We start from the raw sequence: 12,940 nt of genomic DNA, 5'->3' as shown, positions 1-12,940 counted from the left end.
CTAGGATACCTGGATGTAATGCTAGATATTGCAATAATACCACAAATCATGGTCTCAAAACTACTCTCAAGTTGAGACGGTGCCCCAGTGGGTCACCAAAGTGAAACAAATACCGGTTGCTAAATGTCCAAATAGCCGCATGAATGATCTGACTTAGCAGAGTTTTACAGACATTTTGTATTGTCTTTCAGACGTTACTCCCATCGTGGCCAAGAAAAAGCTCGCACCTACAGCTGGGCTCAGAATCCAGGCGTGGACCACAACTACTCAGGACCGAGCGGACCCCTTTATGGTCGTCTGTGCTACAGCAGCCACACGTTACCGGTTCTCCGCCGCACACCAGGTGGAACATTTGAACCAGGCATGGCAGAGCTGGCATACCGCTTTCCTGGAGGCCAGCCAGATCACTCCCTGGTCATCCAGAACCAAGGGGCCATGGTGGGAGCGATGGAGTCCGGAGCGGTGTACGTAGCTCCCACAGACTACAGCACGGGAAGCCAAACGGGGAGTCGCACGGGAAGCCGTGACGGGACTGCACCCCAAAGTGGGATGAGCACATCGGATGGAGGAACGCCGAGAACTAGTGACAGCCAGGAGAGAGGAGGGGGCACGGGAACGACAAGCAACGGTACGGACGGGAGCAGCGAGGACAAAGTGAACCACAGTCAAGATGTTGACTGGGTAAGGATTAAAATGAACCTGCATTCACACCAAACACACAGTTTGGGGGCTGTAGTTCAGCTTATCTGATCCCAAATACATGGACCTCCTGGCAGAGGGTCCGATGTGGTATGGAGTTTATGGTAGCTGTAATTTAACTCGAGAGAAAAACGGATCATTTTGTGCATCTCTTAATTCAGATAATAAGGCAATTCTACTATTTGGTCTAGTCTACCAGCTTTTCAAAGAAATCATGGGGGGATACCAGGTTATGTAATTCATTTTGTTATCGTTTGCATTGCAATGTTGTCTGTAGCATCGAAGATAGCAGTTTTATTACCTTGCACAAGATCACAAGATCATGCCCGAATCCATCTTATCGGGCTTATGCGCTTGTGTCTGAACCAAAGTAGTTAGAACTTATCAATATCCTGAGGACCTTTGTGGCGTAGTTTAAATGTGATGACAAAGAGAAGCAACTGCGCATAAAACAAGGATCTGATTGGTTGAAGTTGGCCCATGATGGGTGGATTTAGACAGATGGTTCATCCAATCACCTGCCTTTTTCCAAACGATATGGTAGAGCAACTTTTCAGATGGTTCTGTATAAGAAATCATTTGGCGGGTCAGGTTAGCTGCTGTGTCAGATCTACTGTAATGCTTTAACTAATGACGTCATTCGCTCTACATTGTGTCAATCATGAATATCCCAGGAACTTGAATCAGCTCATCTAGACCCAAACTTTAGCAAGAGAACCGTGTCATCACTCATCTCAGTGACTTTGTCAGTCTCAGAAGTTCCCCAAACCTTGTGAAGATCACAGCTGCATAACAACCAAACCTGCATGGTTGAATAAGCAGCTTCACAGGCTAATAGCCATGGCCATTAATTACATTGGCTGTTTATACCATTAACAGAGGACTGGCTGCAATTAAAGCACCGTATGATAGTGACAAAAATGTACTCTGAGGCCTCATTATTGTTTAAGGATCATACTGATGGCCTCTTTGACATCCTGTTTAAACCAGCATTCCTCCCTATCAAGGGAGTGCACATCTTCATCCCTGAAAGAGTGACTACTGGCCTGTAGATGGCTGGTGACCACAGATTCCTGGCCTGATAAGATAGTTCTACTGTGATTTGCCATCCACTTCACTGGCGACTGTTTGCTTTCCCCCAACAATTCATGGGCGGATGGACGAATCTCGGGCACAGCCTTTTTTAGGGTTTGAAAGCCTCTGAGACTCGTAGTTTGGAAAATCTTCTTCTCAACTGTTCCAACAATCAGCTACTGTCCTTCTCCTTTATTCATTTAGCTGATGCACTGCTTGGGCATCTTCCCAGCTTTGACAAATGCCCAGTTTGAATAACCACATTTACACAGAAACTGCTTATTTGCATATGAAACCGCTTATTCAACCATGCGGGTTTCGGTCGTTATGCAACTGTGCTGTTTATCAGTTTACTGGCAGTCAGTTGGATGACAGATGAAACGTATCGCCAACTAAACATTGAGTCCAGATGAACCGAGTCATCTCTGCAGGATTTATTACCTGGGATGTTAAGCATCAAGACCAATCATAAATACCCTCGCATTTGGTGTGAAAGTGACTTATTTACACAGTATGTACAGCAACACAGTTTAATATATGAATGGATCAATGGCTACATTTTTCAGGAAGGGGAAAAAGAGGTAGATGTTGCTTTGAATCACAAATTAAACTTGAATAAATTACTTGATTAATGATAGATGGCTGCTTTGGGGACGTCATTAAAATTGAATGAATGACTTAATTATGTAATTCGATAAGCAAACAAATAAGTAAGAAAGTAATTAAGCAATTATAAAATAATTATTACGTTTGTGTTCAACCTACTAAAATATTGCAGTGACTGCAACACTATAATGTTGAATCGCTGCGGGGTAGCAGAAGTGTCCAGGATAATTCTGTGAGAAGATGATCATTCAGACAATGTCAGCACATTTATATCCTTCTGCTCATTGTCGTTTCTGTGTTGTTTTCTTTATTAGGCCATGGCAAGGCTCTTTGGCCCTTGTGTGTTTAATTTTCAAATATTCTATCTCTCTATCACTTCCCTCTCCATTTCCCTCTCACAGTGCAGTGTTAGCTCATTCTAATGTTCAATTAATATCTATGCCTTCTTCCAACTCTGCTTTTCTTCCACTCTCCTCTCTGCTCCATGTCTGTCTATCCTTCATCTAAATCCTTTTTTTTTTTTTTTTTTTTTATCATCACCCTCTCCTGCTTTCCCTTCATTTGGGCACTATGTCATCACACTCCCCCATCTTTCCGCTTTTACTGTGCCTGCTATTACATTTTCCCTCCTGCCCGGGCAAATTGTTTCATCCCATTTTGTGTCACTGTAACCACACCTAACACCCGGCCCCAAGCCCCGAACTGAAACCACACGTGCTCACCTACGTTCCCTCCAGGTGCAGTCGGACACATTACCCAGGGAGCACAACCTCGTCATGACCCGATCCGGCTCCCTGATTGGCCATGGTCATGGCGTGGGAGGCTGGGTGTGTGACTCGTCTACCCTTCCAATGGCGGGACGTAGGGCCTCCCGCACCGGTTTGTCCCCAAAACGCACAGGTTCCAGTCTGGCTGAGTCTGACTCCGGCGGCGGAGGAGGAGGAGGAGGAGGAGGAGGAGGCGGAAATGGAGGTGGAAATGGAAATGGGGGCACCTCTACAGATGGACAGCAGCAACATGCCAGTGGACGCAACTACGCCACTGTCCTGCAGGGGGAGGTGTCTGGACTGAGGGACTACCCGGGCAGCCTGGGGAGAGGAGGTCTGGAGATGGGGAGCAACTTTGTGGTAGCGAGGCCAGACAGGGAGAGCGGAGGAATATCCCTGACCGCTACTCCATCTGTCTACCAAGATGCAGCTGGCTTTATTGGGGACTGGCGTGATCGAGTTGGTCTGGGAGGGTATGTTTTGGGAAGGAGGGATATGACCCCTCAGCTTTTACCCTTCCCGGGGCATCCTCGGGGTGCGTACGGCGGAGTGATGGGCTTCGGGCCTGGCTGGGTTCCAGGAATGGATGCGAGAGGCGCACCGGGGCCAGGGGGTCCATCCTTGGCACTGAGGGTGGGTGAGTTCCTACGCCTGCGTCTGGCCCAGGTCACTTTTGACCCCTCGCAGCCACCGTACGACTCTGTGCAGGTGTACGGCCTGGAGGGGACAGGGTCCAGGGCTGGATCCCTCAGCTCTTTAGAGAGCGAAGGAGAGAAGGATGCAGAGAAGGAGGATTGGGGGGCAGGGCTGGAGGAGTGGGGTCCCCAGTTCCATAAATTAGCCCAACTTTTCAAAGATAGGGAGAAAGAGAGGGAAGATAAGGAAAATGTTGAAGATGGGGCCAAAAAGGAGACGGAAAAGAAGGGAGAGCTGGAGAAGAAGGAGAAAAAAGAGGGAGTTGAGCAGGCTGGAGAAGAGGGGAAAGACTGAGGGGGGGATAGAAATGAAACGGATAGGGGCAACGGGAGTAAAAGAGGAAGGGAGGAAATGGGAGGATGATGAAAAGGCAACCAGAGCTAGAATAATGTGAAGAGAAGTTAAAGGGGAGAAAGATGAAGAGGCAAAGTAATAAAAAGAGACAGAGAAAAATGAGCCGAGGGAGGATGGAGAATGCGAGGGCAGGGGAGGGAGTGATTGATGTAATTTAAAGCAATAAGTGTTGAAACGCTGATATGGTTGAGCACAGATACTGAGACAATGCAGAGGCTGCTTCTGCTCGGGGCAGCAACAATTTGTTAAACGCTTTGGACAAAGAAAAACAACCCAAACATCCAAGATTTAATTCAGCTCTCACGTTTGGAATGAGAAACGGCAGGAAACAGGGAGGAAGACGTTTCTCGGTTTGTGTGTCGGCCTGGTCTTCGTGTCTGTGTGTGTTTGTGTGTGTGTGTGTGTGTGTGTGCGTGTGCGTGTGCGTGTGTGTGTGTGTGTGTCAGTCAGTGTGTGAGAAAACTCTGTGAGGAATTATGGACGTGTGAGCCCGAGAGCAGATATGTTCCAGTACGCGTGAGTGTATGCGTGTGCATATTTAACAAATGCGGAGCGAGCATGGCAGAGAAATCATGTTACCCAGAGACAATGTAAAGATGAGACTAATGACTAATGCTTCGTAAGCAACACCATTAGTTTTTCGGGACAATGTGCAAGAGCAAACATTTAACAAGAAAGTGCAGAAAGTAGGATAACACACGGGGGAAAAAAAAAATTGATATTTGAATATAAAGGAAACGGGGCAGCAAGGATGTATAGCCAGAGAAACAGTCTTGGAAGTGAGACGATTGTACAGAAGCTGTTCCTTTTTATTCCATCGGCAGTGGCAGAAAAGTGAATTATTCAGCTCGCTATTCCATTCTAAATGAAAATGATGAATCATTCAAATGCTGCAAAAGATTCTCCCTTCTCTCAGCCCACAAGAAAAACAGACTACGTGAAAAATTTAAATGATTTAGAGTTGTGATCCCCCCAACCCCGAGACCCTATCACACACATCCTCCCAGCTTTTTGTAGTTGAGTGTTGGTATGTTTACAATGATTCACACACAAATACACACACAAACATGACACAAAAGAACTGAGTAACACCATAAGGCTTTGATTGTACTACAGTAAATTATAAAAGCCAAACCATCCACAAGTATTCCATCTACTAAACGGAGTAATGACGACCGTATTACTGATTGCTTAAATGTTTTTATGGAAGATGTCTGCTATTTTTTATTCAACCCCCCTCCCTCTTTCCCTCCCCGTCTCACTTGACAAACCTTGCGATCAAAGTATGCATGATTTGTGAGAACAAAAAAAAAAAAAAAACAGCAATCAGTTCCCACTTTGACGACTCAAACAGCCCAAATGAAAATTTTCCACACTCCCATAATGAAATTGAAGGGGAACAACACCAGAGACTCCCGCAAAAGGCTTTTTTTTTTGTTTCTTGTTAAAGGTCAGGATGCAAATGAGCTGGGGTTTTTAGCTGGAATGCACTTTTATACCGTGTTATGTTCAATAATAGATCATGTCAAAGATTACAGCTGTTTTATAAGATGTCAATTAAACAAAAAGATACGTTGTTTGACTGTATGTAAAAGCATTTCAAATGTAAATACCACTGAATATTATTGCTAAAAGAGAGTATATAAAAGAAGTTAAAAAAAAAAAGAAAGTCTTAAACAAAACTTAGATGTCCAAATGGAGCCCTGTTGGGACTCTGTATGTACTGTAGATTAGAAATTGATTAACTGAGCTGGACTTAACAGCTGGACTGAAAACAACACCATGTATTCACCATGTATGTTTGGGTTTGTTGTGCGCTAGCTCTGGTCTGAGATGGACAAGCCAAGGATTCAATTATACATGTGGCCTCTGGCAGAGGTTTGTTGTGCAAAATATTAGTTGCAGGACGCCTGCGAGCTCGCCCTGTCCCAGTGAAGAACAATTTGATGAAAACCCAGCGAAGTGAGGAGAAATTCCCCTAACAGGCATACAAAATAAAACAAAACAAAACGCCCTGAAAAATCTGTTTTCCCTAAAATCTTTATTATTGTTCTACAGAAGTAGAATAATTCACCAGAATGGAATTTGGAGTGAGTTTTGTACTGCCTGAGAGAAATGTAGGTTTTAAAGATAGTTACTTCTCTTTGGAAATGTAATACATCACATTAAGGGAACGTGGCTTCTTTCATCTTTCATGTATTTCAGGCAATGCAACTCAAATACCAAATTATAATTGGCTTCACCTAAACAAATTCAAAAATTATGTGGAATTAGAATTAGAAAATGTACTGAATATTCCTGAAAGGAGTTTGAGTACAGAGAGGAATTTTGCCACACACCTTAACTTGAATGTGGACGTCTTTGGTGCGCCATCGCAGAAATGTCACTGGTCTGTTATCACTGGTTCACTGTAATGTTACCCACAAATCAAGTCGAGCTGCCAGCTTTCGCTTTTGTCGACCAGTTTGGTCCACCATTATCTTGTTGTCAAGGTCAACACTTAGTTTAACCAATCAGGAAGTCATTCTGCTCACTGGCTGAAATAAACACCCATATACACCTCTCTACCCTTTACCTGAGCCACACACTTGTCCATACAGTGCCACTGTGCAGACTGGATGGTACCAGGACCAATGTACAAATACTGCACAGTAACTGGAGAAGAGATGGAGGGGGGCGCAGAACCTCAGGGAGTTATAATTACTTTTGGCTGATCAACGATTCCTCGACACCCTAAAGCTACCCAAACCTTTTGCCAGCAGTGTAACATTAAAATTCCGTTGGGTATTAGTCTTTTAAAAGACGAGTCGGGTTTATTACAATATGGGTATTTTATGCATACTTTTTGCCATGGTTCCTAGCAGTAATATTAACTTTGGAATCAGCAAGTTAGTTGCTGAGATCTGGAAGTGGGCAACATTGCTGAAAAGAAGTCCAATGGGGCAACAAATACAAAACCAAACTTATTTGTTAGAGATAGAGAAAATGAAAGGATTACCTAAACTGCAAGTTGACCCCATTTCATAAGACTTGGGAAAATCATGTACATTACCTAGCATCCGTCAAAAAAGATAAATGTCAGTGCATCCGAGAAGCATTTGAGACTCTGTGATTTGAGATTGCTATTCTACCTTGGGAGGGCCTCGCCAGATGTCAGAAAGGTGTCAATGCAGACGCAAGTCTTCATTTTTATCAACTGGTCTGTGGAAATAGCCTCAAAATGTGTGTTCAGTGACACTGAAATTAATCCTGTTAAATTAATATGACATGAAAAAGCAGTGATTTAAACAAAAAGGATCCATCAGATGACACACAAAGCTGTTGTACCGTCAATCTAAACCTTTATCAGTTCGAAGTTCGAACGGGTCTATGTTGGTGAGGGAACTTTGCCCTCTGTGGGTTTATTGAAGAAAAACACAGAGAAGGAAAGGATACAACTATAGTTTTGTTCGTAGTCCATAATTGTGATTAATGTAACCAAAGTGTTACTGAACAGCTTCAGGTGCATTTCCACCATCTCTAGGTTGAATTTGCATATAGCCTGATTGTAATAGAATTTGTCATGGAGGCAACTTAGATGCACAAAAGTGTAAACGAATCATAGAGGTGCAAATGGGCGCCTTAAGGTGTGTTCACTTCTGGTTTACCTCCTTGTAATCTCATTATAAAACTAGCTTTAGTATTTCTTGCTCCGTTAGACTTTTTTGCAGCAATGTTTCCATGTTGTCAATTCTCCCATGAACGGAGAGACTTGACGGTCAAAACTCCAAATATAAGACTCCGTTTTTAAACCAAACAGAATTATCCTTACAACCTAATTTTTTGGAGTCAAATGTCAAACAATTGAGAATGAATTAATGACTTGAAAGATAATTTGAATGGTGCACCGAAAAACGCCTGCCAAACGACCATTGGAGCCACTTTGGGGAGAGAATAAGTATTGCCGAGAGCTCAAATGTGTTTCTTTCCCTGGTGATTTATCTGTCCAGCGTTTTTTGCCGAGCTATTATATGTGATGTGCCAACTTTCTACATCTCTGTCTCTCAACACACACAAAAAAAAACTAACCTCATTTTCATAACGGTGTTGCTATTTCTTGGGCAGCTATCAGAAAAGCAATTAGTGTTATTCCAATAAGTGACCTTTTTCGCCATTCTAATTATATGGTTTATCCCACAGCCTTGATTGGCTCCAGGTGCTTTATCTCTGCTGATTCAAAGCTCGGCTCCGGCTGATTGGTCAAAATCAAAGCGATGATTCTCCTCGTTTTACTTATATCAGAATTCTGGAGTGCTATGCCGACTAAACCACTTGACGGAGCTGATTATCGCACCTCCTGAGTCCCGTAAATTGGTTCAATCAAAAGCGTGATTAGTTGAATCAGTTGTTTTAAATAGAATAAAAGCCGGCAGTCTCTGCAGCTCTCCATGGCTCTTTTACACTCTTTTAGCTAGCTTCGACACACCAACAGATGAAAGCGGTGCTGTCAGGCCATTTGTCAATTTCTGTATTGAAGAAGCCTGGACCCTGAGGATAGTGAAGTCCCACTCAAAGGACAAGAGCAGCTACCTTAGAATCTGAAAGTGTAGATATTGTGTGTAGCTTAAGGGTGCGAGGAGAAAGTCACGACCTCTGGCCTTAAGAGTCCCCTTGACCCTAAACAGGTAGACCCCATCGGTTCTGCGCCCCCCCAGCCACTTCATTGCTCCTGCACGATGTTGATACAACTCCACAATTGCGTGCTGAACAAAGTGTATTTATTTCTGTTGTACTTTTTCTTTTTGTAAATTTGAATAAAAAAGGAACTATTTCAAAGAGATGAGTCAGACCTGCTCTGTGCTCCTTTCTACTGTTTCACGAATTTCTGGGTAATCAGACTTCTGTTGCTTGGGTGTGCCTTCTGTTTGTGTGTGTGTGTGTGTGTGTGTGTGTGTGTGTGTGAGACAGAAAGAGACAGAAGGAGAAAGCTATTGAGAGATGTGCTGTGCGGTGCATACAAATGTGTGCGGACCTTGTGAGCATGTCTGGTTGTGAGTAGGTGAATGTGCCTTGTCAAATTGGCCCCTTGAAATTTCCAAACCACAGACAGTACATGTGTGTGCGTGCGTGCGTGCGAGCGTGTGTGTGTGTGCGTGTGCGTGTGTGTCTGACTGCGAGATGAAGGAACACCTTGTCTGGTCTGATCCACCGCGTTGGGGGGATGTGAGGTCAGTAATAGAGGACAGACAGAGTTCTGCAGAGCAATCATGCTTTCAGAAGGAGGGGGAGAGAAAAGAAAGGAGGGGGAAAAAAAAGACATTTTGAACTCCACAGCAGTAGCAAATAGAGCAGACCTGACAGCTGCGACCGAATAATGCGAGGCCCCTTAACCAAGCTTTGCGGCTCTTGTGAATTCTGCAGCGTTTGTCCTGCTGGATGATGGATCGGGGAGATGTGCTCCATTGCCGTGTGACTGAATAGCTGGTTAAAAAGATTTATTACAATAATCAAATATGAAGGAGGGGATTATTTCTACATGATGGTTTAGAGAATGATCGCGTTAGCTGGGTCTTCGCTGATTACAATGATAATACCCGCCTGGAGTCAGGGAAGAGAGAGGGAGAGGCGGGGTGGGGGGATGAGTTAGAGAGAACCATATTAGCAGTTAATGTGCAAGTCTGTTGCATCACATAAAATTGTATTTGTGATTGGGTAAGAGATGATTCTGCAGACTGCTTAAGAACTAGCCCTCTCAGTCAGTGTCTATGCGGTTCGGTAATGATGAGATTCACCAGGCTGACTTGCCCCCTACGGAGGCAACAGCCTGTATCTTAAGAGGATGTGAAGTCGGTTGGAGGCAAAGCAGAGTTTTGACTTGCTCTGACCTGCAACAAACTGATAAAACACATTGACTTGCAAGCAACACAACGGTTTTATGGACTCACAACTCCTGTATATACGTTTCATCAGTCTCCCGCAAGCATCAACACCGCAATGCAGTATGCCAGGTGAGATGTGCTGTCATGGCACTGTCAATAATTACAGCATGCATAATTGATCATAGAATAATGGCAATGCTGGAGATAAAATGGTCCCTGTTAAAGCGGCACACCTGGGAATCGCTAACTATACGCTGTACAGGAGAGTCTCTCGCTCACACACACACTCACACTCACACTCACAATCACATACTTAGTGTGCTGCAGGATTGCATCACAGGACACACGAGTTGGTGTGTGTGAGCTTGTGTGTGTGTGTGTGTGTGTGTGTGTGTGTGTGTGTGTGTCTCTCTCTCTCTGTGTGTGTGTGTTCTGCACTTGAGCTTGTGCATCTTTGCATTTCAACTACCTATGGGCTTTAAGGGCAGCTTTTAAACACAAGTAAAGTGTCAGGAAACGCTGTGAATTTCAAAAGTGGCGGGACACGGTGCGAGTCTTTTTTGGACAACTTGTTGCTCCCTCGTTAAACGTCTAACAACCGCCTAAGTAGCTTTTAACTCCACCTGTCCCTGTAGATCTCACACGTTCCTCTTCGCTCCTCTCTTTCTCCTTTCTTTCCTTTTCACGCTCTCTTGCTCATGCGTTTTTGCTCGGGACGCTCTCAGAGCTCACTGGCTCATTTGAAGTGGAAAATTAAATCTTCATTAACAATCTTAATTAGACTTCGATCTCCCCATAGCAAGCCGACAGGGAATCCATAGTGTAACAGGGGGAGACCTGGAGCAGGAGTTGGTTTCGGTAAGGTGGCAGCGGTGGGGGTTGGGGAGGATTAGAGGGGGTAATTAGTGAATGGGAACTTCAGGGTAAATTACACAAGAGGTATTTACACTTAAGAGGCAGGGGGAATGGATGGTAGAAGTGTATAATTAAAGTGGCCCGCTGCTTTGAAAACTGACAATGGAGTGATAGTCCCACATATTTAAGACGTGGTTGCAGTTCTCAGTTCTGCAATGTTGGCAAACTGGGGCTCGTGGATGGGGTGGTGGTGGGTGGAGGGGTTAGGGGCAGAAGGAGGGCAGCATTTGGCAGAAACATTCATTGAAATTTGCTTCTTGTCTTGTTTTTAGTGACATGGTGTTACTTGAGGCAACATAATCCCTTATCATAAGCATAGAGCATTTGCCTAATACCAGACAGTAATCATTCAAAGACACTGCTAAGCATGCAGCCCAGTGCTCCTCTCGCTCATCCACATTTACATACTACAGCATGCTATTTAGCTTCTGTGCACAGGGATCGGCTGGTAAATAAAACAATTATGTCCTAGGACAATTTAAATTTGCATAATGTTCCTCGAAAATGAAAGCAGGGAACTCGTTTTTTTTGCAGCAGTCCTTTTTCAATTTCTGCAGCGAATGATGTCTTTTCTAGCCATACTTCTATTATAGTTAGCCGTCCTATTTGAAACCATCCAAATCCCTCTGCAGTCCTCTTTGTCGAAGCAATGAGCTGAGGAGGAGAGAACCTTTGCCTGAGGGAGACCAGACGGGTTGAACTGACCCTGGTTCTAATCTTATGACAGGAAACCCACAAAGCAGCACAGCAACCTGGCCCAAGTGAGACTGTACGTGTTCCTATCCAATAGCTTATTTGTTTAGCTGTCCAGCTGCTTCTTTTTTTTGCAGAGGACACAGATACACGAGGCTGTGGAATATTTCTAAATGGTGAGGGCAGGAGATAGTGTCCGGACCTTCGTTTTATTTATCTACTCTGCGCAGTTTCCTGGGAGCTCAGCTGGTTGACTGCTCCGAGCTGGGTGATCATATCTGCAGTAATGGTGTTGTGGCGGCTGAGGACTCAGGAGAGAAAGTCTGCGGTTGTACGTGTGTGTTGGGAGGTGACAGACTCCATTTTCACGGCTGATCATTAGAGACCAAAAGAAACAGAGAACATGATAAGCAATTACAGACACACAAACACAGAGGCTGAGAGACAGAGTCAAAAACGTTCATTAGCCCTTTGTGTCAGATTGGTTAATTGTTCAATGAAGTGAGTAGAATAATAAGTTGCGGGGCATGTTATGCCTTTGGTGAAATGTTCATGGCGAGTTATTCTCATCAGCTCTGCCTCTTATTGTCCTACTTAGATCATGGAGAAATACTAACAGCTGAGGGCTGTAGAGAAGGCAGAGCCTGTGTTTGGTCAATTGCCTCCTCGCTAAATACCAACTGACACTCAAACAGTGTGTCTGAGAGAATGTTTTCTTGGCAGCATCAGATCTCAGCCAAATGAACATAATTTGTCCATACAAGTACTGGTTTAGCCAACCCAGTATCATGTCAAAGTGTGTAACACACCTCTCAGTCCACTAGAGGACTGAATTTTGCATCAAAAGTAAAGTACTGTAGGTACATCGTGATGTGGGAAATGACCAGAATATCTCCTGGTTGAGTTAACAGTGCCATTAGAAGATTGATTGGAGGCAGCCCACGAAAGGAAGATGGAAAAGTATGCAGGTTGGTCTCCGAGTGCGGGGAGGCTGGAGGGGGACGAGGACAAGAGAAGATTCGTAGAAAGCCAACTCACGGACCATGGACAAGATATTAGACAAAGCCACAAGGGAGTTCTTGGAAGATGCTGAGAAGGCAAGCTTTTGGCTAAGAAGGCAGGGCAAGACGTAGGGAGCCAGCAAATCCTGAGAAAGGTTCAGCTGAAGGGGATAGCAGGGACACGTCCCTGTTCACTGACCCGTCGCCAGGAGGTTTTCCAGGACAAGGGGTGAAACTTCATGAATGGTCTTTCCTGGCTGACACCCGGCAGCGACCA

At 44.5% G+C, this 12,940-nt stretch overlaps 1 protein-coding gene across 3 annotated transcripts in view; it reads left to right on the top strand.

Moving 5' to 3' along the window:
- The window catches only part of LOC138207424 (uncharacterized), a 153,756-nt gene extending 144,749 nt beyond the window's left edge, over positions 1-9,007 (top strand). For 2 of the 3 annotated variants that reach the window (XM_069164632.1, XM_069164633.1), the window contains 2 exons: positions 192-681; positions 3,075-9,007. In XM_069164632.1, the coding sequence (XP_069020733.1) occupies positions 192-681; positions 3,075-4,136 (1,552 nt within the window). In that variant the 3' untranslated portion in view covers positions 4,137-9,007. The remainder of the gene's footprint in view (positions 1-191; positions 682-3,074) is intronic. The other variant, XM_069164635.1, reaches the window with a different exon arrangement.
- The last annotated feature ends 3,933 nt before the right edge of the window (positions 9,008-12,940 follow it).

Source organism: Embiotoca jacksoni, unplaced genomic scaffold (assembly GCF_022577435.1).
Source record: "Embiotoca jacksoni isolate LCO1_2020_lvr unplaced genomic scaffold, fEmbJac1.0.p SCAF_31, whole genome shotgun sequence".
Lineage (NCBI taxonomy): Eukaryota > Metazoa > Chordata > Actinopteri > Embiotocidae > Embiotoca > Embiotoca jacksoni.
This window is presented reverse-complemented; position numbering and strand designations above follow the sequence as displayed.